This window comes from Oncorhynchus kisutch, linkage group LG9 (genome assembly GCF_002021735.2).
Source record: "Oncorhynchus kisutch isolate 150728-3 linkage group LG9, Okis_V2, whole genome shotgun sequence".
Taxonomy (NCBI): domain Eukaryota; kingdom Metazoa; phylum Chordata; class Actinopteri; order Salmoniformes; family Salmonidae; genus Oncorhynchus; species Oncorhynchus kisutch.
In genome coordinates, this window is record NC_034182.2 from 19,589,650 (window position 1) to 19,615,958 (window position 26,309).

Here is a 26,309-nt window from a genome sequence, read left to right on the forward strand (position 1 = left end):
GAAGTTTACATACACTTATGTTGGAGTCATTAGAACTTGTTTTTCAACCACTCTACAAATTTCTTGTTAACAAACTAGTTTTGGCAAGTCGGTTAGGACATCTACTTTGTGCATGACACAAGTAATTTTTCCAACAATTGTTTACAGACAGATTATTTCACTTAAAATTCACTGTATCACAATTCCAATGAGTCAGAAGTTTACATACACTAAGTTGAATGTGCCTTTAAACAGCTTGGAAATTTCAGAAAATTATGTCATGGCTTCAGAAGCTTCTGATAGGCGAATTGACATCATTTGAGTCAATTGGAGGTGAACCTGTGGATGGATTTCAAGGCCTACCTTCAAACTCGGTGCCTCTTTGTTTGACATCATGGGAAAATCAGCCAAGACCTCAGAATTGTAGACCTCCACAAGTCTGGTTCATCCTTGGGAGCAATTTCGAAATGCCTGAAGGTACCACGTTGATCTGTACAAACAATAGTACGCAAGTATGAACACCATAGGATCACGCAGCCGTCATACCGCTCAGGAAGGAGACGCTTTCCGTCTCCTAGAGATGAACGTACATTGGTGCGAAAAGTGCAAATCAATCCCAGAACAACAGCAAAGGACCTTGAGAAGATCCTGGAGGAAACAGGTACAAAAGTATCTATATCCACAGTTAAACAAGTCCGATGTTGACATAACCTGAAAGGCCGCTCAGCAAGGAAGAAGCCACACTCCAAACCGCCATAAAAAAGCCAGACTATGTTTGTTTTTGTACTTTTTGGAGAAATGTCCTCTGGTCTGATGAAACAAAAATAGAACTGTTTGGCCATAATGGTCATCGTTATGTTTGGAGGAAAAATGTATTTGACTAAGGTGTATGTAAACTAACCGACTTCAACTGTAGTCGGAAGTTTACATACACCTTAGCCAAATACATTTAAACTCAGTTTTTCCACAATTCCTGACATTTAATCCTTGTAAAAATTCCCTGTCTTAGGTCAGTTAGGATCACCACTTTATTTTAAGAATGTGAAATGTCAGAAGTATAGTAGAGAGTGATTTATTTAAGCTTTTATTTCTTTCATCACATTCCCAGTGGGTCAGAAGTTTACATACACTCAATTAGTATTTGGTAGCATTGCCTTTAAATTGTTTAACTTGGGTCGAACGTTTTGGGTAGCCTTCCACAAGCTCCCCACAATAAGTTGGGTGAATTTTTGCCCATTCCTCCTGACAGAGCTGGTGTAAAGGAGTCAGGTTTGTAGGCCTCCTTGCTCGCACACGCTCTTTCAATTCTGCCCACAAATGTTCTATGGGATTGAGGTCAGTGCTTTGTGATGGCCACTCCAATACGTTGACTTTGTTGTCCTTAAGCCATTTTGCCACAACTTTGGAAGTATGCTTGGGGTCATTGTCCATTTGGAAGACCCATTTGCGACCAAGCTTTAACTTCCTAACTTATGTCTTGAGATGATGCTTCAATATATCCACATACTTTTCCTACCTCATGATGCCATCTATTTTGTGAAGTGCACCAGACCCTCCTGCAGCAAAGCACCCCCACAACATGATGCTGCCACCCCCGTGCTTCACGGTTGGGACGGTGTGCTTCAGCTTGCAAGCCTCACCCTTTTTCCTCCAAACACAACGATGGTCATTATGGCCAAACAGTTCTATTTTTGTTTCATCAGACCAAAGGACATTTCTCAAAAAGGTACGATCTTCATCCCCATGTGCAGTTGCAAACCGTGGTGTGGCTTTCTTATGGCAGTTTTGGAGCAGTGGCTTCTTCCTTGCTACCACTGTATGCCCTCCCACCTGTTTCATGTCTCAGGTAGCCTGCAAAAGCCAGCATGGATAGAATGCAAGAACAGACTGATGGGCCTATTTGCCATACTCTAATAATTATCATGTGCCAAAGTAGGCTATCCACACGGTCCTGGTCGTAACTAGCTACCACAGCCACAAAGTCATAAACCCGCCTATTTCTACCATTTCTCTTCTTAAAATCGGATTTTAAACCTAACCGTAACCACAGTGCTAACTTTTATTAACCTTAAATTAAGACCAAAAAGCACATTTTTTGTTTTCGTGAATTTTTATGATATAGCCAATTTTCGATGCCATAGTGAGACTTTTTGCATCCAGAAAAGCAAGGCAAAGCAATGCAGGCATTCTGGACTTGGTCAGGACCATATTCTTGATGACTTAGTCAGCAGCGGTAGGCATTTAGAATGGAATGTGGAGTGGAGATTTATAGTTACGTGATGACATCACATGCTCCACTTACCTTCAAAATTGTGAAATCGTCATTTAAAAAAAAATCTTCAAACACTGTTTCCATAATTTGTCGCGATAATAAATTCACCTCTGTCAAACAGATACCATTTTTGTTGTTCTTTTAGGATATTTCTCTTATCGCTGACGTTGCCTTTACACATGTAGCAATGTTTTTTTTTCCAACATTGCTTTTGTCTGGTTCAAATGGAAACCTGCCTATTTCCAGATGTTTTTTGGCAGGCATGTCTTTCCAACATTACGACAGGATTCAGTGGCTTCATCATCAAAAACGGCCACATCTTCATCATCACAAAGAGCGAGAAATATGACACTGTCGTTAAAACAATAACCCACCTTTTTTGTGCTTTCGAGCAACAGACAGCAAGATTTTCATTGCGCCAGGTTTCTGTCTCTAGGTCATTTACTGCTTGTTTATACAGGGTTATCTTCTCAATTCCGCACTCCTTAACACACAGATACTAATGCAACATGAGACACTGGGTCCTCATCACAATTTCTGAAGTCCAGTGTTCATCTGCATGTGGGAGAGAAACTGGAGGGAGGGTTCACCTGGCCCTGGCAGACATTGGCCAGCATTTCACAGACACAAATCATTAAATGGAATGCAGGCTGTTGGTTTTATCACCAAGCCATCACAAATCAATTGCCAGCGCCAAGCCCCAGAGGCCCAACTCAGTCCCACAGACACAGACGAGAGAGTATATATAAATGTTTTATTTGATGCATATACAGTGTTAAAACATAATCTTGCAGTTTTCCACCATACCTTTCCTCATTCAAACAGGGTTCAGTGGCTTCCTCTTCCAAAATGGCCACATCGTCTTTAACAGCGAGTCACTATATTTTATAGTCCTTATGTTTGTCATGAAAAGGGAGAAATATGTCACTGGATGTGTCCGAAATGGCACCCTATTCCCTACATAGTGCACTACTTTTGACCAGACTCAGGCGTCACTGTATTAACTCTAGTGTCATGTCATAATAGTCTCTTGCATCATTGTATTAACCCCGTCTGTGTCGCGGTGGTTCTTTCCGGTTAAATTCCTGGAAGTACCCAGGTCCATTCTAAGATTAGGGGTTAGGGGGGGGGGGTCACTTATTATTAATTTCCAGGGTTATGAGTTGATCGCAGAAGGGTCATAAGGTGTGTGTGTGTTTGGCCCGTGACTCAGTGGTACAAAGGTAGTGATATAATCACCTCCTGTCCTATCTAGCATAAAGAGGCGCTCCACACACATGCACACATACTCAAACACACACAGCACCCTGCTACAGATGGAGGAGTTAGTTCTCTGACTCACTCGAGAAAGTGGAGTGAGAGAAAGGGGAACAGGGAGAGAGGAGGGAAAGAGAACGGGGTATCTGCTGTGAAAGTGTGAGAAGAAAGAAAGAGTGTTGGTCGTGTGGGCGACGACTGCAAGAGAGAAAAAGAGAGTTTACTGAGTTGCTCTGAAATTAATACCAATGTGTTGTGGGTTTGTCAGAGAGCAAGAGAGAGAGAGATAGAAAAAGAGGGAGGGACATAGAAAGATTGACAAAGGTAAAGCTAGTGTGTGGAGGTGAATGGATTTGCGGATTCCGTGGGCAGTGGATGTGTGTATTTCCCAGCCAGTATTTCCCAGCTCTGGGGTCTCCCTGCCTGTACCTGCACTTCCCTTATATGACCACAGGGGGGGGGGGGGTAGTGAGAGAGATCGTGAGGGAGAGGTAGATGCATGTAAATAGAAGAGGGAGAAAGAAAGGTAGGCGGAGAATAATCTCGGTTAACCCAGAACTAAAGTCTTGCGTAAATATTGGTTTAGAACCACAGAGAGTTACCGAAAACAGAAACTGCCTCCGCTAATTCCAACACCATTCCAACGTCAACATTACGTCATCATCAAATCACCTCTGCTTCGTCTAATACAGTGACAACCAAAAGATACCAAAAACAATTTAGTCCAATCAACGTCAGCTAAATAGGATGTGGCTGTCCATGGTTCTGATTTCTGTGTGTGCGTGTTTGCGTCTCTAAAAAAAACATGTTGTCTCAACCTACTTGTAGAGAAACGCCAATGCCATCCTCCGCTCTTTCATGTTGATGAAACGGTCTATCACTCTGTCATACAGTACACACTTTTATTTTTTGTTGTCCTAGGCTTCCTGGCTAAAATGGTTGCTCGATAGCCTAACTTTCATTCATGGGCACCGTTAGCTAGTTAACATTGGCCTTCTACATATAGCTACATATTGTCCGTCCATCCTCTCAAGCCAGCAGCACAACAATGTATGAATTAATGGTTGGATCAGAATCGCTGTCATAAACATTGGAAAGTACGGAGAATTAAGTAAAACCACAAGTCCAAGTCCAAATCCATATCATATTTTTCCTAGCCACCGTCCTTCTACACCTGCATTGCTTGGCGTTTGGGGTTTTAGGCTGGGTTTCTGTACAGCACTTTGAGATATCAGCTGATGTAAGAAGGGCTTTATAAATACATTTGACTTGATTTGATATCTCTATCCATGGCTGATTTAGGAAAGGGACAATTTGTGCTAGCTAGCTAGCTATGCACCTGAGGACAACACAACGAGATGCAACAATTCTAGTTTTTCTATCAATGATGTGTGCTCTCAATCGGATTTGATAGGAGTGACGCCAAATCCAAGCTGGCTTCCCTTGACACTTTTTTTTGGGGGGTGCGCCAGGACCATTCACAGTTGAGCTCACTCAGTTAGCTCAACGCTGATTGGTTAATATTTTATACTTTTTTTGTCAAGAGAGGCCAGATGCTCGCTGTTTTCCCTTGCCTTGAGTGCTACGGGCGGCAACAATGTTAAACTCGTTTGGACTAGACAGCTTCAGATGGCCTACACCTAGAGAGACAAGGTGGCACTGTTTCGCTTGCTCAGATGCTTTCTCCTGTGAGATACATTCAGCCTCTTGTGAATTAAAGGACAATTATGAGACATAGAGAGACGAAAGATAAATTATTAATTGTTTTTATTATTTTTTTACTACAAATTTGGGGTAAGCCTGGCTTCCTTTGGCATCCATGAATACATCCCACTGGAAATTCTAGGTTTGGCACAACTTCTAAATATTATGTTTGGAGAACATGGATTAATCGTCTTATTCTGCAGTGAGACAGTGAGAGCTTGTTGCTAATTAGCCCCTACACCCTCGATCATTTTCACTCCTTCAGTTTTGGGCCACTTGTGAATATGGCGGAGGCGCAAGTAAAAGTGCAAATGGAGGGCTGAGGGGCGAGGGGAAGGGGGTGATTTGGGATTTAGCCTATGCCTGTGGGTGGATGGACCTGCCTGCTTGAGTATTTCCCAGCTCTGTCGTGTCTTCCTGCCTGAGCCTGCATTTCCTTCATCTGGCCACAGGGGGGTACTGTTTCTCTCAGTAGGAGACCTCTGCAAATGTGAGTGAAGGAGTCTGGCTAGTGTAGGAATTCTCTCCCCATGTCCTCCTCTCTCTCTGCCTCGCTCCTAGCCTAGGTAGAGGTGTGTGCGTGCGTGCGTGTGTTGGTTTAGGTATTCTCGCAGACAGTGCCTTCTCGGTCCTCTCCCCCAACCTTCTGTGTCATAATTTGTGGTGAGACAGAGCTGCACCACTCTGTAGTTAGCTATCACACATTAGTGTATGTGTGTGTGTGTGTTTTTATTTGGTTTTACTATCTTTGTGGGGACCACAAGTTATTTCGCCAGTCCCCACAAGGAAAAAGGTTTTGTGTTAGCGTTACAGTTAGGGTTAGTGTTAGGGGTTATGGTTAGGGTTAAGGGTTAGGTAAAACAGGATTTTGAATGTTAATAGTGTTAGGGTTGGTGTTAACTGTATGGTCCCCAAAAGGATAGTAAACCAAATGTGTGTGTGTGTGTGTGTGTGTGTGTGCGTGTGCGTGTGTGTGTGTGTGCTTATTTTACTTTTCCTGTGACGTGGGTACCGGAAATCCCCAAATTCCCCACAAGGATAGTAAAACAAGGAACATTTTCCCTCGTGGGGACATTTCCCAGGTCCCCTATATACTAGGGAATAGTATGCCATTTGAGATGTAACCAGTGAGAGTTTTTGCTATATTTTATCACCAGACCTTTTAATACTCAGTACACACACACGCACACAACACACAGGATTTTGTTGTCCTTAGCTCTATTCTGTTTCTTTTCATCCAAAAAAACCTCCCTAGTCCTTGCAAATGACAAGGATACCCATAAGATGATGCACCATGCTTGAAAATATGAAGAACGGTCCTCAGTGATGTGTAGTGTTGGATTTGCCCCAAACATAACTCTTTGTATTCAGGACTAGGGCTGTTATGGTGACCATATTACCGCCACACCGGTGGTCACGAGTCATGATGGCAGTCAAATTCCATGTGACCATTTAGTCATGGTAATTAGGCTTCTCCAAGCTCTGATGCTGCTTATGGCCATTAGTAGTCTGCCAAACGTGCTGACTTCCTGGTACTCCGCACTCTAATCACTCTGACTTTCCCTCAAATCATTTGGAGAAAATATCCTTTCTCTTTTATTCATCTATGTTCAATTGCATTCTTCACACTATACATTTTTTTTTTAAGTGCCACTGAATTTTAAGCAAATCTTGTCTGCTAAGTGAGTAAGTGTAGCCCACAGCCATATGGCATAGCCAGGTCAGGGCCTAACATAAGGACAACCCAGAGTATGTTATTCTGTTCTTCCTAAATAGACACATTTTTCTTCATGTTTATAAATGATGGTTTCATTGTGATGGTGCAGGCTATATTAGATGGATTTATTCGACTTCTTAATATGTAGATGTTCCAAAAGTCTGTGTCAGTGGCTCTGTAGGCTATGCGTGCAAGCCAGGAAATGCTAAATGTGTTTATGTTAATAAACGGTCAATTACCGTGAGACCGGCAGTTATTTGCTTGACAATCACCGGCTGACAAAATGGCATGACCGCCACAGCCCTACTAAGGACAGAGAGTTCCTTTCTTTGACAGCCAGTTTTACTTTAGTGCCTTATTGCAAACAGGATGCATGTCTTGGGATATTTTGTACAGGCTTCCTTTTCACTCTGTCATTTAGGTTATTAATTGTGGAGTAACTACAATGTTGTTGATCCGTCCTCAGTTTTCTCCTGTCACAGCCATTAAACTCTGTAACTGTTTTAAAGTCACCATTGGCCTTATGATGAAATCCTTCAGCTGTTTCCTTCCTCTCCGGCAACTAAGTTAGGAAGGACGTCTGTATGTTTGTAGTGACTTGTGTATTGATACACTATCCAAAGTGTAATTAATAACTTCACCATGCTCAAAGGTATATTTAGTGTCTCCTTTTTTTTCAACTAATCGGTGCCCTTTGCGAGGAATTGGAAAACTCCCTGGTCTTGAATCTGTGTTTGAAATTCACTGCTCGACTGAGGGACCTAACAGATAATTAATTGTATGTGTGGGGTATAGAGATGAGGTAGACATTAAAAAATCATGTTAAACACTATCATTGCTATTCAATAAGTCCATGCAACCTATTATGTGACTTGTTAAGGACATTTTTTTTTTTTTTTTACTCCTCGTATTTAGGCTTGCCATAACAAAGGTGTTGAATACTTATTTACTGAAGACATTTCATCAGCTTTTAATTTGTAATTCATCTCTAAACATTTCAAAACATTATTCCACTTTGACATTATGGGTTATTGTGTGTAGGCCAGTAACACAAAATCTAAATTTAATCCATTTTAAATTCAGGCTGTAACACAACAAAATGTGGAAAAACTCAAGGGGTGTGTGAACTTTCTGAAGGCACATGTATTTCATCATCACTCGTAGGACATGCTCAGAGACACGGAGGCACATATCACACACATACTCTCTCCCACACGTACACAAACAAGATATTCTACACTATCTGCACACACACGCACTCGACCCAACAGGCAGTGAAACGTGCAAGAGAGCGACGCAACAAGCACACAAAAATTATTTAGCTTCTTTCAACTTTATCAGTTTATTTGGCAAATTACTGTCACTTGTTTTTTTTATTTTCTGTTCGATTTCTTCAATTTATTTGCAATAGGAAAAATAAATCATTTGTCGGCAATATTAGTATTATTATACATTCAACACTTATAGTGCAATGTGTAACTTGTCTCGCTCATACAGTGCATCCCAAATGTCACCCTATTACCTATGTAGTGCACTACTTTTTACCAGGGCCCAAAAGGCTCTGGTAATTGGTAGTGCAGTATATAGGGAATAGGGTGCCATTTGGAAGACAACCATGAAGTGCATTGTACTTTGTCATCATCACATTGATATTTCACAATACAAAGAAGAAAATAAAAACATGATTTGGGCTGTGTCACAAATGACACCCTATTCCCCACATAGTCTAATGCTTCAAAATTCACAACAAGTGACGTTAGTTGATGAAAATGATTATCTCATAGAACAAAAGGTATAAGATCTAAGCCTGTGTTTACCACAGACCACATTTTCAGCATATATCCAAAACTCCATTAATTTACCCATAGGTTTTGTCCCTCGCAGAGTTAGTGCCTACAAAAAGACGCCATTTTACTATTGCTCTCTATTGGAGATAGGGAGTCATTTGGGACATCGCCAGTAAGAACAACAACAAGATGTTAGCTCTGTTACATCACAGTATCGTATCATCAACCGATCACATCCTTCGCTCAGGGCCTGACTTCCTTAGTCTATGAGGGACAAATCCTAACTTCCACTTACATAAGTTGCATTTTCACTTAGTCATGCATTGCTGTCAACCGATGACTAAGTGAAAACTTGTGGAAGTTAGGATTCACCCCAAGAAACAACAATAATGCACCATAAACACTGTTTAATCTGTGAAGGCCATACATGGTCCCAGTGAAGTTTAGCTCTCAGGTACTGCTATAGACATTATCTTAGTGAAAGGGGTGACAGGGAGAGAAAATAGCCCAACATTACGTTTTATAATGTTCTAACGTTGTCATGAATGGGATTTATAATGCTTCTCCAAGTGCTGAAAGCACTTCACACACACACACATTTTCTCATGAGTGCAGGTGGCTTAGGTTTAGTGGGGTTCTTTTGGAAAGCAGCAAAAGCATTCGAAACAGAATCCAGCTTTACATTATTCTCAGATCTGTCAGAGAGAAAGAAAGAAGGAGAGAGAGGAGGAGGAGAAAGGCAGGTAGCCTGGGCATGAAGGGGAGCGGGGGGGGGAGAGAGAGAGAGAGACAGAGAGAGACGCTTCTTGTCTAATGGAGCAATGAGAGGATTTTCAAGTTGCTCAGGGGGTAAACATCACTTTCAGCTTGCTATTTATAGTTTGGAGACAGATTTATTTCTGGGTAGGATTTGTGAAATGTTACAGAGAGAGGAGCACAGTCTGACATGGCACCTAATTCCCTATGTATTGCACTACTTTTGCACCCTATTCCCTATATAGTGCACTACGTTGGCACCCTATTTCCTATGTAGTGCACTACTTTTGACTAGAGCCCTATGTGGGTCCTGATCAAATGTAGTGCACTATATAGGGGTTAGGGTTCAATTTGGGAAGCAGGCAGAATGTGTCTTTGAAATGACCTTTTCCTCTCTTCTCTTCTCAGCAATGACGTCACCTGTAACCAGATAGACAGTGTGACGTTCATTCCTGCTTCCCCCTCCCTTTTTTTCTTCTTATTTTTATGTAAGTCCATCTTGCTTTTTCTGTTCTCTGTATAATGGCTCAATAAAGATTGTTTTGTATCTTAATTAGGCCTATTGATGTGTCTTTTTTGGCAATGTGCTCTCAGAATGGCAAGTTAATGTGTTTGCTCTACTCTGGTGAATATTGCCTATGAGTTTAGGTACTTCCTCACAGAGCACCGATAAATATACTCTTGGCAATTTTTGCTGCCACAAAGGTCCTCGATTGCAATTTTTCTTAACTCTCATATTTAGCTCATATTTTCAAGGTAATTTTTCAGTGCTCTCTTCTCCTATGGTTAGGTAGGGATTGGGGTGGGGTGGGGTAAGATCCTAGATCAGGTTTTGTTTCTTCCCTCCTATGGTTTCTGTTTCTGCTGGGGGGTGACAGGGAGGGTAGCTGATCCTAGATCAGTTTGGTTTTAGTGCTCTTGTCTTTTCTATATCATCTGTACACGAGATCAAACGTGATAGGCTGTAACGTTTTTTCATGGCTGGTGATAGGCTATCATGTTATTTCAAAGCTCGTGATAGGCTGTCGTGTTTTTTTTTCATAGCTCGTGAATGCATTTACCTTGAAATACATGAGACAAACACACACACAAGATCAATACATGTAATACATCAACCAAAAGAAGACACCAGTAATAGGTAAGAAGTATGGCACTTTTTAGCATAATTCAACACACATTGTTTCAAGAAAATTATTTTGACCATTGATAATACAAACACACGCACACACACACACGTCGCACACACTGTAACAACCATGTTTGTTAAAACTCATGCCCTGACGACGAATATAAAAAATATACGTTTCTGTACAGCATTGCATAAGAAAAATATCCACACTCCTTTTCCCTCCTGAAGAGAAAGCCTATAGAAAGCCTATAGAAAGCCTATAGAAAGCCTATAGAAAGCCTATAGAAAGCCTATAGAAAGATAATTCATATAATCTATTTCACTCATGTCTGCACGGCCAGGCACAACTCCAACACCATCCATTAAGTTTGCCGATGACACAACAATGGTAGGCCTGATCACCGACGACGACGAGACAGTCTATAGGGAGGAGGTCAGAGACCTGGCCGTGTGGTGCCAGGACAACAACCTGATCAAGAAAAAGGAGATGATTGTGGACTACAGGAAAAAGAGGACCGAGCACGCTCCCATTCTCATCAACGGGGCTGCAGTGGAGCAGGTTGAGAGCTTCAAGTTCCTTGGTGTCCACATCAACAACAAACTAACATGGTCCAATAACACCAAGACAGTAGTGAAGAGGGCACGACAAAACCTATTCCCCCTCGGGAGACTGAAAAGATTTGGCATGGGTCCTCAGATCCTCAACAGGTTCTACAGCTGCACCATCGAGAGTATCCTGAATGGTTGCATCACTGCCTGGTATGGCAACTGCTCGGCCTCCGACCGAAAGGTACTACAGAGGGTAGTGCGAACGGCCCAGTACATCCATGGGGCCAAGCTTCCTGCCATCCAGGACCTCTATACCAGGCGGTGTCAGAGGAAGGCCCTAAAAATTGTCAAAGACTCCAGCCACCTTAGTCATAGACTGTTCTCTCTGCTACTGCACGGCAAGCGGGACCGGATCGCCAAATCTAGGTCCAAGAGGCTACTAAACAGCTTCTACCCCCAAGACTCCTGAACATCTAATCAAATGGCTACCCAGACTATTTGCATTGCCCCCCCCCCCCCCTTTTACACTGTTGCTGTTCTCTGTTATTATCAATGCATAGTCATTTTAATAACTCTACCTATATTAACTACCGGTGCCCCAGTTCATTGACTCTGTACCGATACCCCCCTGTATATAGTCTCGCTATTGTAATTTTACTGCTGCTCTTTAATTACTTGTTACTTTTACTTATTGTTATCTGTATTTTTTAAAACTGCATTGTTAGGGGTTAGGGACTCATAAAGAAGAATTTCACAGTAAGGTCTACACCTGTTGTATTCGGGCGCATGTGACTAATACAATTTGATTCGATTATAAAGGTATGCCTACAGCAATATGTGTGGCCCATCTTGATGTGTTTATGAATAAGAAAGGGAAGCTTTTATCCTGGAGGGCCACAGTGTCTGCTGTAGTTTTCATTCCTCAGTTAATTGACCAATTGACCAATTAACAAATTAGCGTCAATGATTGGCTATAAAGTGCTCACAAAGCTATAAAGTGTAAATAATGACATTCATTTAAAGTCAAGGATGAGGATCGGCTGGGTCGTGATCATTAGGCACCAAATGGAAGAAAATGGACTGAAACTAGAAGGAACTACCTGGACTTTTGCAAGGGGTTTTATAATGTCTTCCGTTGCGTGCCCAAATCCCAAATGAACAGGCCACGGGTGTGCTGCAGCCCTCCAGGAAAGGAGCCTGACCATCTCCTGTTTACAGTGTCTGTTTTTTGTTGCATCACATTACAATACAGTATTGGCAATATGAACCAGGGGGTGACAGACACACACACACGGTGCTAGGTAGTCCCACCCCCGTTCTACAGGGATGACAGAGTGGTATATTCCCATTCACAAATGGGCACCTCACATAAAAACACAGAGTTTTGAGTGTTCACCACAGTGGTTATGCACGTTTCCATCAGAGAGTGACCAGGGGTGTATTCATTAAGTCAGAAATGGTAGCAAAATGCTTTGTAACTGAAATGTTTTACTTCAAACGTAAAATGTCTTGCAACAAAAACAAATTCAAGTTGGTCCATCGCCGTTTGCTTCTGCTTCCGTTTGGTTCTGTTTAATGGTCTTAGTTAATACACCCCAAGAGAGAGGAGTACACAGCAGACCCCAATATACATATGTTGTCTTGTGCATTTAAAGGCTGACACAAGCAGGTAATACATATCTCGATTTATAATCAGTCATATGGTGGTCAAAAATGTTTTTTGTTGATATATGCTAACCAATATTTATGTCTATTTTTCATTATTGAAAGTTTAAGGTAGTGAGAGTTTGATTTGAATAGATTCTCTCTGCATTTAGGTCCAGTTAACACTCTCTCTCGATTGTAGCTAGCAGTGCACTACTTTGCAGGGCCCATACAGCTCTGGTCAAAAGTGCACTATATAAGGAATCGGGTGCCATTTGGGACACAGGCTAACCGCGAAAGCATGTGATTGTTTTTGGTCGTCAATCCCGCTGAATAGAAAACCATTTTTAAAAAACACCACTTTACAATGTAGAAAAATTCCATGATCATTTCCTAAAGAAGTTCTCCAGTCCTGTATGTGTGCCATTTTGAGAGTTGTTTGTTATATTTTTTTGTTATTTGTTTTTGATACGTTTTCTCTTCAGTAAAAGCGTGGAATCGTGTAATACACTTGAAAAGTGACGATGGCTCATTGACAATATCCAAATCTTTCTGTACAATTTGCCTTCATTTAGTCATTTTTAAACACCATGCTCTATAGGCAAAACTCTTACCCTCATAAGACAGCCAGCTCTCCATTGACCGATAGATAGACCCAATGGCTGGCACATCTCACAGGCCACAGTAGTCTTTTACAATTGTTGTTGTTTTTCAGTACAGTGGATACAGTTGCAAAATCATAGTTGTGAGATGACAAACAAACATGTTTGCTAATCAGAAAGATTTTTAAAGAAAAATCTCAATTTCTGTTTAATTTGGAGTTAGGAGCTACATCCTAATAGTAATGATTTGCTTCCTCTCCTCGTCTCTTCACCTTAATGTAGCAAGTCTTTCCACATAAGCTCCAGTATCAGAAGTCATGGAGGGAAAAGGACATCTGTTTTCTTTACAGTTTGGGCTACATCTTAATAGTCTTAATTCGCTTCCTCTCCTCGTCTCCTCTCCTTTACTAACCACCTATCCATTGACTTTCACCTATCCGAGCGTGTGTAAGAAAGGAGACAATGAAAGGAAGCCATTTCAAGGTATTATGACACAGTATTACAATCTTACCACACCGCTATCACCATCACTAAGGGCCTATGTATATCAGCGGGTTAGCTGATAAAAAAAGCTACCCTTTCATCAGTATAATCTGTGTGTGTGTGTGTGTGTGTGAAACTATCGATGTGTGAACACGGGTCACATTACCCTACCGCGTCGCACCTGGTGGCTCACCTATCAAAACCTTATGACCTGGATACACTAGAGACAGCACCGTGCGGTGCAACAATGGCTTCCCATTCATTTTCAATGCAAGGAGAGTGAAGAGAAGAAGAGTGAACGGGGGACTGTTGAGCACAGGGCGGGACTAAAGATGGGCAAAGCTAAACTTTATACGCCACATTGCGGCGTGAGTGACCCCGCTTCCAGCTCATTGTAACTTCCAGCCCTTACTGGATTGGGTGACAATGGCTGTTGATACCTAGCACTAATGAGCATGCTTGCTAGCTTGTTAGCACCCACATCAGGGTGAAGCTAGGCGAGTTACAGCTTGTATAGTGTATCTTGGTGGTTATTAACATGCTGCACCATTGAGCCTTCCCGAGGCTGGCTATGACACGTCAGCTTCCCTCTATTGCAGACATCCAGAGATGCAGAGCCGAGAGGGAGCATGTGGTTTGAAACTTGTGTAGAGACCTAGATATGAAGAGGGGAAATGAGGCCAATAACATAATGAATATGGAACCTAGAGCCTATGTAACGGAATGTGTGTTTTGTGTTTCAGGAAACGTTCTGGTGTTCTGTTGTTGTCTAGTGCTGTGTCGTCCATGCATCGCCATCTTATTGATAGACACCCTATCGGATTTGGATCGATGTCTGTTCATCTGACATGATGGATAATCAATATACTGCTTACATTGTCGGTTGACAGATGGATGTTGATCAATCATTATTGTTTAACTTGTCTGGCTGAATCAAGGCTTTAAAACCTACATATACTAAGTTTTCAAAAGGCCTAGTTTAAATTCAAATTCAACTCCATTATAATGATATCAAATAATACATTTAATTCAGATGTATATTAATTGTTATGATTGCATGTCACACTATTCTAATAAGCTAACTGATAGATATGACAGATACCTCCAACGGTTATCTACATCTGCTATCATTTAGAACCCTTTGCAACATTTAGAAAGGTAGAACCCTTTACATCATTACGGAACCCGACCAAAGCTTCTGCAAACACGAGTCGTCGGCTGTGACACACACATATTGTCATCGCTCTCTCTCTGTCTGCCTGGGAAGATCCTGTTAATCTAAAACTCATGGGCCTGTGCTCCCTCTTTCTCTCAACGCCACGGCTGTTTTATAATACATTATTAAACCCTACAACATACGAACTGTGTGAAAACAACGGTCTGAATAGCTGGCTCCAAGGGTAGAATTTCCCTTGGCTTAGACAGGGATTTAGAATCAGATTACACTTCCTGAATTCTAACCTTAACCAATAAATGGGAAAACACAAAACTGACCTTACATCAGTGGCTAGTAGGGACTATGAGCATTGGTTCCCCGGTCGCTATCCATGGTGCTGAAATGAGCTCTCGTTGCTTGGTGATAGTGGCTAGATTTGCTAGGGAAAGTCCATGGTGCTGAAACAGGTTTAGAATGTTTTAGATGCATTTCTCGCCATCATGATAACCATAGAAAATGTAGATTTCTAGGAATTCTAGTACTTTTATTCTATTTTTATACCTCCTGAATGTAGGTTTGTTTAATGGTTTGTTTTGTGTTGATAGCAATGGGAATGTTTTAAAAGTTTGGGCTTTTCTACAAATGTATGTTTTTTCTTTAAGGTTAAACATGATGACTTCATATTGGTTTTGTTTGTTTGTTTGTTTGTGTAGCTTTGTGACTTGGATATAACAATTATTATTGGTTTTCTAATGCCGGTTATAGTCATCATTTGCAACACGATTCTTGGGGCATGACAACTTAAGCAGGATAGTTTAAAGCTAGAATCCTTAAATAAAACAATGACAATGTATGACAGTTGATACATGCTCATGAGGCATTTAGAAGTTATATTTTTCAATAACCAATGGGTATATATCAGTCATTTGTAAGTCCAAAAATGGATGTAGCAACTAAGGAGTCTAGCTTTAAAGAATCTCTCAAATGACACCTCACTGAAAACCTCAAGGTTCTAGTACCCTTGAGGTTTTCTCTAGTACCCCTAACACACATTACCATGGTCGGCTAGTTTGCTCATCATAAGTGAGTTAGCTCATCTTGTGTTTATGAAGACTCCTTATCATCTTCCAACCAACTCCTACTAGGCTCTCTACTACTCATGCTCACCTTATGAGCTAGAAGCATTGTAGAGGCCTATAAGTGTTTCACCTTAGCCCCACACACAGTCACAGTCCACTACTACCATCTCTATCCAGTGAGCTTGGGTAGGGCTAGACCCAGGCTAATGCATCCCAGACCTTCTCAGTCCAGTACATGCCACCTCAACGTATGACTAGGGGGAGCCACACCCGCCACCCAACACTGGCCTCAGCCCTAGGCAGGTGAGGTGTGGACTGGGCCACATTTCTCCTTGACACCCTGTTCTGACGTCACCATACCCCAAACCTAGACATTGTTGGAGACTGGAGGTCCTAAGAGGGGGTCGACCTTGCCTTGTTAGTACCTTTGAACCTTGACCTCACCACGCCCCACACCCTATACATCGTCAGAGGTTCGAGGAGGGGTGCCATCTTGCCTTGACGTCAACACACCCCTAGAGAAAGGGGGGAGGAGGGGGGATCCACTTCCTCTGACGACCCAAACACCCCTACCTCTACATCACTGGATGTATGGTGGGAGGGAGAGATTGGAGGGGTCGCAGCCAGAAGCCCTTCTCCAGGGCTCGACATTCCCATCTCCCCGTTGGCCTGGCAACGTCCTCCACACGCTCTGGGCCAGTTAATCAAACTTTCTGTATGTTTAGGTTCCCTATACATCACTGGAGGTCCTCGCCCTCGGTCTGAGACTCAAATTTGACGGGACACACCCACAGCATGCCAACCACAACCCCTTCTGTATATCCGGGTTCCTGAAAGCGTATATAATTGGATTTATAACTGAATTACACGCCGCCGGCAGCACAGTGGCGTATGTATATATTATAGGATAACTCGAGTCCGCCACTATAGAATACATTGCGAACGGCAACCAACACGTAGCGAAAGCGCAGAGAATCACAGAGAGTGTCTGGACTCCTTTGGTCGTGGAAATGGCGATGAATTGATGTTGGACTGCGATTTGCTGAGCATGTCGGAACGCAATCCTACAGATCTGCAGGTAGAGTTGCATCATGACTGCGAAGACCAATAGGAAGAAGATGGCGAGTGCAACGGCGTTGGATTTCGTGACTGGTCGGCATACGCTACAAGTCGTTTCGTCGTCTAGACAGTTCCACCCGAGGGCAGGGAGGACTCCAAGGATCAGACCCACCAACCAGATGAGCCCGATTACTAGGTACGTGAAGAGGACAGTCCGTTCGGTGTGATAGGTCAACGCGTTGTACAGCGACAGGTACCTGTAATGGAGTGAACATTACTGTCAGTCCAGTCCATGTTTTCACTGGCACACTCACTATTCCAAAACATGTTTAACTCATACTGATAACTGATTACTTTAGTCCAGTCCATGTTTTCATCTTAGGTAGAACTGATACACTCAGAATTCCAATACATAGTTGCATCACTGCAATTATATTACAACACAAAGAGAAATACAACGTCACCATACCTGTCCACAGTGATCGCCAGGATATTCAAAATGGACGCAGAGAACGCCACGATAAGTATCCCCGTGGAAACCAAGGTCACGACCTCTCCCTTGACCAGATAGATGAAGACAAAGTTTAGGATGAGTCCGAGACCCGCCAGGAGGTCGGCGAACGCCAGCGAACCAATCAGGATGAACATAGGAGCTCGAAGGGTCGGCGTGTAGAACAGGACAGCAATGACCAGAGCATTCTCACAGGAGATGAGGGTTCCTGTGACACATAATGCCACGTCCCATGGGCTGACATCCTGTTTATGACAACAATAATAGTAATACGTATTCAAAATACCCAAAGTCACTTAACATAGTCAGCAACATTTTTTAAAAGATACAAAGTCAACCAGTACGTTTATGTTCACAAAACTTGATGACGTCATGACTAACCTGGGGTGAGGTCAGAGGTCGTAGATCAAGGTCAGATGTGGAGGTGCGGACGGGGACTGCGGAGGAGGAGTTGACCCCAGGGAGGTCAGGGTAAGGGTCAAGCCAGGGGTCCAGGGATGAGGGATCAAAGGTTGCAGAGGAAGTAGTGTTCTGGGGAAGGCCACCACTGCTCATGGCTGCAGCTAGGGAGAGGATCATAACTGGATGAAGGGAAGAAGGGGGGTGAAGAAGAAGAAGGGAGAGAGTAGGCTGTATTAATAAGGAGACGGGACACCATAGTGTAAGATTCAGGAACGTCTTTAATAAGATAAAAACCAGGTAGAGAATACAGAGCATAATGGTTACTGTAGTACATTATTCTACAGAGGGAGAGGAGAGGGAGAGAGGGGGGATGGGTGAGAGTTGGGGCAGAGAGGAAGGATGGATGAGGGAAGAGGATTAAGTGATTCAGGTTGAGGAGGAGAGGGAGAGAGTGAGTGAGTCAGAGGTATCCATTACTACAGAGGAATAAAGTCAAATAAAAACAAAGAGATCATCCATCCAATCAACATTGGAAACAAAAGCGCCTGATTCAAATAATATATATACCGAGTAAAACAAATATCCCACAAACAGTGTTCCTACTACCTTACCCCTTTCAAAGGCACTTCAATCTTATTGTCTTGCCACACAGACACAATCCATGTCTCAATTGTCTCAAGGCTTAACAAGTATTATTTCATTAACCTGTCTCCTCCCCTTCATCTACACTGATTTGAAGTGGATTTAAAAGGTGTTTAATAAGGGATCAAAGCTTTCACCTGGTCAGTCTATGTCATGGAAAGAGTAGATGTTGTGTGCTTAAGGTTGTTGTCCTGTTGAAAGGTGAACCGATTGCTCAGTTTGGCTGGGCGGCCAGCTCTAGGAAGAGTCTTGGTGGTTCCAAACTTTTTCCATTTAAGAATGATCGAAGCCACTGTGTTCTTAGTGTTCACTGTGTTCTTCAATGTTGAAGAGATCTTTTGGTACCCTTCGCCAGATCTGTGCCTCGGCACAATCCTCGGCTCTTCGGACAATTCCTCATTGGCTCATGGCTTGGTTTTTGCTCTGACATGCACTGTCAACTGTGGGACCTTATAGAGACAGGTGTGTGCCTTTCCAAATCATGTCCAATCAAATGAATTTACCACAAGTAGACCAATCGAGTTGTAGAAACATCTTAATGGAAACAGGATGCACCTGCGCTCAATTTCGAGTCTCATACCAAAGGGTCTGAAAACGTATGTAAATCTGACATTTCTGTTTTTTATTTTTAATAAATGTGCAAACATTTCTAAAAGACTGTTTTGGCTTTGTCATTATGGGGTATTGTGTGTAAATTGACAATAAATAAAAATAAACCATTTTCAATTTTAGAATAAGGCTTTAACCTTGCAAAATGTGGAAAAGTGAAGGTGACTGAATACTTTCTGAATGCACAATGTTTGTTTTGACCATGACTGTTTACTATCTAAGATAACACCAAGTAATTTAGTAGTTCAACAGCCACACCATTCATCACCAGATTCAGCTGAGGTCAAGAGCTTGGGGAATAATTTGTACCAAATACAATGCTCTTGCTTTTAGAGATGTTTAGGACCAGTTTATTACTGGCCACCTTTTCCAAAACTGACTACAACTCCTTGTTAAGGGTTTCAGTGAATTCATTAGCTGTGGTTGCTGACATGTATTTGGTTGAATCATCAGCATACAGTACATCATACATTTTTAAATTTAGTCACATAATTGCTCAATTTGCTATCAGCAGACAGAATTATTAGCCACAAATTTTGCCCCATCTCTTTCAACCATTCAGCTTTTCAATTCCATCAATCGGTGGAGCTTTAAGAGTTCTAACAGCCAGTTTCTTAATTAACAGATGCATGTTTATCTATAATAGGAAGAAGCAATTTCATGACATTATCAAGTGCAGTGGTTGGATGCTCCTTATTAATCACATCAAACCAGCAAAAATGTTTTGTATCACCCACATAAGATTCACAGCAAAAACATTTGTATGATCTCTTATACACTATTTTAGGCCCAGCTTCTGGAACCTTCGTTCTCCTAGATATAGAGTAACCTCTATATTGTGATCACTGCATCCAATGCATATTGATACAGCTTTAGAAAAAATCTCTACCGTATTAGTCAAAATGTGATCAATACATGTGGATGATCTTGTTCCTGTTGTGTTTGTAAACACCCTGGTAGGTTGATTAATAACCTGAACCAGATTACAGGTGCTGATTACACTGAGAAGCGTTCTCTTGAGCAGACAGCTCCGACCAATCTCCGACCAACGCTGGTCCGACCAATCTGATTCCACGCTTCAAGACTGCTTCGATCACGTGGACTGGGATATGTTCCGCATTGCTTCCAACAACAACATTGACGAATACGCTCATTCGGTGAGCGAGTTCATTAGAAAGTGCATTGACGATGTCGTTCCCATAGCAATTATTAAAACATTCCCAAACCAGATACTGTGGATTGATGGCAGCATTCGAGTGAAACTGAAAGCGCGAACCACTGCTTTTAACCAGGGAAAGGTGACCGGAAACATGACTGAATACAAACAGTGTAGCTATTCCCTCCGCAAGGCAATCAAACAAGATAAGCCTCAGCATAGAGACAAAGTAGAATCTCAATTCAACAGCTCAGACACAAGAGATATGTGGCAGGGTCTACAGTCAATCAGGATTACAAAAAGAAAACGAGCCCTGTCACAGACCAGGATATCTTGCTCCCAGGCAGACTAAATAACTTTTTTGCCCGCTTTGAGGACAATACGGTGCCACTGACACGGCCCGCAACCAAAACCTGCCGACTCTCCTTCACTGCAGCCGACGTGAGTAAAACATTTAAACGTGTTAACCCTCGCAAGGCTGCAGGCCCAGACGGCATCCCCAGCCGCGTCCTCAGAGCATGCGCAGACCAGCTGGCTGGTGTGTTTACGGACATATTCAATCAATCCTTATCCCAGTCTGCTGTTCCCATATGCTTCAAGAGGGCCACCATTGTCCCTGTTCCCAAGAAAGCTTACGTCATCATGAAGTGCTTTGAGAGACTAGTCAAGGACCATATCACCTCCACCCTACCTGACACCCTAGACCCACTCCAATTTGCTTACCGCCCAAATAGTTCCACAGACAATGCAATCTCAACCACACTACACACTGCCATAACCCATCTGGACAAGAGGAATACCTATGTGAGAATGCTGTTCATCGACTACAGCTCAGCATTTAACACCACAGTACCCTCCAAACTCGTCATCAAGCTCGAGACCCTGGGTCTCGACCCCACCCTGTGCAACTGGGTACTGGACTTCCTGACGGGCCGCCCCCAGGTGGTGAGGGTAGGTAACAACATCTCCACCCCGCTGATCCTCAACACCGGGGCCCCACAAGGGTGCGTTCTGAGCCCTCTCCTGGAGTCCCTGTTCACCCACAACTGCTGGCTGTGCACGCATCCAACTCAATCATCAAGTTTGCGGACGATACTGCAGTGGTAGGCTTGATTACCAACAACGACGAGACGGCCTACAGGGAGGAGGTGAGGGCCCTTGGAGTGTGGTGTGGTGAAAATAACCTCACACTCAACGTCAACAAAACTAGGGAGATGATTGTGGACTTCAGGAAACAGCAGAGGGAGCACCCCCCTATCCACATGGATGGGACAGTAGTGGAGAGGGTAGTAGGTTTTAAGTTCCTCGGCGTACACATCACAGACAAACTGAATTGGTCCACCCACACAGACAGCGTCGTGAAGAAGGCGCAGCAGCGCCTCTTCAACCTCAGGAGGCTGAAGAAATTCGGCTTGTAAGCAAAAGCACTCACAAACTTCTACAGATGCACAATCGAGAGCATCCTGTCGGGCTATATCAACGCCTGGTATGGCAACTGCTCCGCCCACAACCGTAAGGCTCTCCAGAGGGTAGTGAGGTCTGCACAACGCATCACCGAGGGCAAACTACCTGCCCTCCAGGACACCTACACCACCCGATGTCACAGGAATGCCATAAAGATCATCAAGGACAACAACCACCCGAGCCACTGCCTGTTCACCCCGCTATCATCCAGAAGGCGAGGTCAGTACAGGTGCATCAAAGCAGGGACCGAGAGACTGAAAAACAGCTTCTATCTCAAGGCCATCAGACTGTTAAACAGCCACCACTAACATTGAGTGGCTGCTGCCAACACACTGACTCAACTCCAGCCACTTGAATAATGGTAATTGATGGAAATTGATGTAAAATATATCACTAGCCACTTTAAACTATGCCACTTTGTTTACATACCCTACATTACTCATCTCATATGTATATACTGTACTCGATACCATCTCCTGCATCTTGCCTATGCCGTTCTGTACCATCACTCATTCATATATCTTTATGTACATATTCTTTATCCCTTTACACTTGTGTGTATAAGGTAGTAGTTTTGGAATTGTTAGGTTAGATTACTCGTTGGTTATTACTGCATTGTCGGAACTAGAAACACAAGCATTTCGCTACGCTCGCATTAACATCTACTAACCATGTGTATGTGACAAATAAATTTGATTTGATTTGAAAACCAGTCAATATTCAGATCCCCAAGAAAATAGACCTCTCTGTTTACATCCCATACACTATCTAGCATTTCACACACATTATTTACAGTTGAAGTCAGAAGTTTACATACACTTAGGTTGGAGTCATTAAAACTCGTTTTTCAACCACTCCACAAATTTCTTGTTAACAAACTATAGTTTTGGCAAGTTGGTTAGGACATCTACTTTGTGCATGACACAAGTAATTTTTCCAACAATTGTTTACAGGCAGATTATTTCACATATAACTCACTATATCACAATTCCAGTGGGTCAGCTTGGGAAATTCCACAAAAGTATGTCATGGCTTTAGAAGCTTCTGATAGGCTGATTGACATAATGTGAGTCAATTGGAGGTGTACCTGTGGATGTATTTCAAGGACTACCTTCAAACTCAGTGCCTCTTTGCTTGACATCATGGGAAAATCTAAAGAAATCAGCCAAGACCTCAGAAAATAAATTGTAGACCTCCACAAGTCTGATTCATCCTTGGGAGCAATTTCGAAATGCCTGAAGGTACCACGTTCATTTGTACGTACAATAGTACGCAAGTATAAACACCATGTGACCACGCAGCCGTCATACCGATCAGGAAGGAGAAGCTTTCTGTCTTGTAGAGATGAATGTACTTTGGTGCGAAAAGTGCAAATCAATCCCAGAACAACAGCAAAGGACCTTGTGAAGATGCTGGAGGAAACAGGTACAAAAGTATCTATATCCACAGTAAAACGAGTCCTATATTGACATAACCTGAATGGCTGCTCAGCAAGGAAGAAGACACTGCTCCAAAACCATCATAAAAAAGCCAGACTACGGTTTGCAACTGCACATGGGGACGAATATCGTACTTTTTGGAGAAATGTCCTGTGGTCTAATGAAACAAAAATAGAACTGTTTGTCCATAATGACCATCGTTATGTTTGGAGGAAAATGGGGGATGCTTGCAAGCCGAAGAACACCTTCCCAACCATGAAGCATGGGGGTGGCAGCATCATGTTGTGGGGGTGCTTTGCTGCAGGAGGGACTGGTGCACTTCACAAAATAGATGACATCATGAGGTAGGAAAATTATGTGGATTTATTGATGCAACATATATTGAAGCAACATCTCAAGACATCAGTCAGGAATTTAAAGCTTGATCAAAAATGGGTCTTCCAAATGGACAATGACCGTTCCAAAGTTGTGGCAAAAATGGCTTAAGGACAACAAAGTGAATGAACCTACCAGGTACAACCCCAAATCCGTAAACACGGGCACCCTCATAGATATCATCCTAACCAACCTGCCCTCCAAATACACCTCGGCTGTCTTCAACCAGGATCTCAGCGATCACTGTCTCATTTCCTGCGTCTGTAATGGGTCTGCAGTCAAACGACCACCCCTTATCACTGTCAAACACTCCCTAAAACACTTCAGCGAACAGGCCTTCCTATTCGACCTGGCCTGGGTATCCTGGAAGGAATGACCTCATTCCGTCAGTAGAGGATACCTGGTTATTCTTTGAAAGTGCTTTCCTCACCTTCTTAACTTCTTGCGTCGAGCCATCCCGGATCCGGGATCGTGAATACAGCCTCAAGCTCATTACCATAACGCAACGTTAACTATTCATGAAAATCGCAAATGAAATGAAATTAATATGCTAGCTCTCAAGCTTAGCCTTTTGTTAACAACACTGTCATCTCAGATTTTCTAAATATGCTTCTCAACCATAGCAAAACAAGCATTTGAATAACAGCTAGCGCAGCTAGCATAGCATTTAGCGTTAGCATTAGCAGGCAACATGTTCACAAAAAACTGAAAATCATTCAAATAAAATCATTACCTTTGAAGAACTTCAGATGTTTTCAATGAGGAGACTCTCAGTTAGATAGCAAATGCTCAGTTTTTCCTGAAAGATTATTTGTTTAGGAGAAATCGCTCCGTTTGGTGCGTCACATTTGGCTACCAAAAAAAACTACGAAAATTCAGTCTTCAAAACGCCAAACTTTTTTCCAAATTAACTCCATAATATCGACTGAAACATGGTAAACGTTGTTTAGAATCAATCCTCAAGGTGTTTTTCTCTTCATGATATATCGTTCGTTGAAAGCCTCCTCTCTCCTCTCAATCACTGGATGACTGCGTGCAGCTTGTACTGTAGATTACGCACCAATTTAGACAAAGGACACCGGGCGGACCCCTGGTAAATGTAGTCTCTTATGGCCAATCTTCCAATGATATGCCTACAAATACGTCACAATGCTGCAGACACCTTGGAGAAACGATAGAAAGGGCAGGCTCATTCCCGGCGCATTCACAGCCATATAAGGAGACAATGGAAAACAGAGCTTCAAAAATTCTGCCCATTTCCTGGTTGAAGTTTCATCTTGGTTTCGCCTGTAGTATGAGTTATGTGGCACTCACAGATAATATCTTTGCAGTTTTGGAAACCTTAGAGTGTTTTCTTTCCAAAGCTGCCAATTATATGCATAGTAGAGCATCTTTTCGTGACAAAATATTGCGCTTAAAACGGGCACGTTTTTTTATCCATAAATTAAAAGAGCGCCCCCTATATCCAAGAAGTTAAATAAGTATGCCCATTCAAAAAATGTAGAACCATGAACAGATATAGCCTTTGCTTCACTCCAGACCTGAATGCCCTTGACCAGCACAAAAACGTCCTGTGGCATACTGCGTTAGCATCAAATAGCCCCCACGATATTCAACTTTTCAGGGAAGTTAGGACCGATATACACAGGCAGTTAGGAAAGCAAAGGCTAGCTTTTTCAAACAGAAATTTGCATCCTGTAACACAAACTCCAAAAAGTTCTGGGACACTGTAAAGTCCATGGAGAATAAGAGCACCTCCTCCCAGCTGCCCACTGCACTGAGGCTAGGAAACACTGTCACCACCGATAAATCCACGATAATTAAGAATTTCAATAAGCATTTCTCTACGGCTGGCCATGCTTTCCACATCGCTACCCCTACCCCGGTCAACAGCCCTGCACCCCCCACAGCAACTTGCCCAAGCCTCCCCCACTTCTCCTGCACCCAAATCCAGATAGCTGATGTTCTGAATGAGCTGCAACATCTGGACCCCTACACATCAGCCGGGCTAGACAATCTGGACCCTCTCTTTCTAAAATGATCCACTGAAATTGTTGCAACCCCTTTTAATAGCCTTTTCAACCTCTCGTATCGTCTGAGATCCCCAAAGATTGGAAAGCTGCCGTGGTCATCCCCCTCTTCAAAGGGGGAGACACTCTAGACCCAAACTGCTACAGACCTATATCTATCCCACCCTGCCTTCCTAAGGTATTCGAAAGCCAAGTTAACAAACAGATCACCGACCACTTCGAATCCCACCGTACCTTCACCGCTATGCAATCTGGTTTCCGAGCTGGTCATGGATGCACCTCAGCTACACTCAAGGTCCTAAATGATATCATAACCGCCGTCGATAAGAGACAATACTGTGCAGCTGTATTCATCGACCTGGCCAAGGCTTTCGACTGTGTCAATCACCACATTCTTATCGGCAGACTCAACAGCCTTGGTTTCTCAAATGACTGCCTCGCCTGGTTCACCAACTACTTCTCAGACAGAGTTCAGTGTGTCAAATCGGAGGGCCTGTTGTCCGGACCT

The 26,309-nt window shown here is 42.8% G+C and overlaps 1 protein-coding gene across 1 annotated transcript; it reads right to left on the reverse strand.

The window, feature by feature from the left end:
- Window positions 1–11,865: 11,865 nt before the first annotated feature.
- On the reverse strand, window positions 11,866–18,263 carry gpr185b (G protein-coupled receptor 185 b). Its single transcript, XM_031831343.1, has 3 exons — window positions 18,066–18,263; window positions 17,643–17,929; window positions 11,866–17,430 (listed from the first exon to the last, which is right to left on the reverse strand). Exons 1-3 carry the CDS (start codon window positions 18,261–18,263, stop codon window positions 16,845–16,847), a joined length of 1,071 nt encoding a protein of 356 aa, XP_031687203.1. The 3' UTR covers window positions 11,866–16,844.
- Between the last annotated feature and the right edge of the window lie 8,046 nt (window positions 18,264–26,309).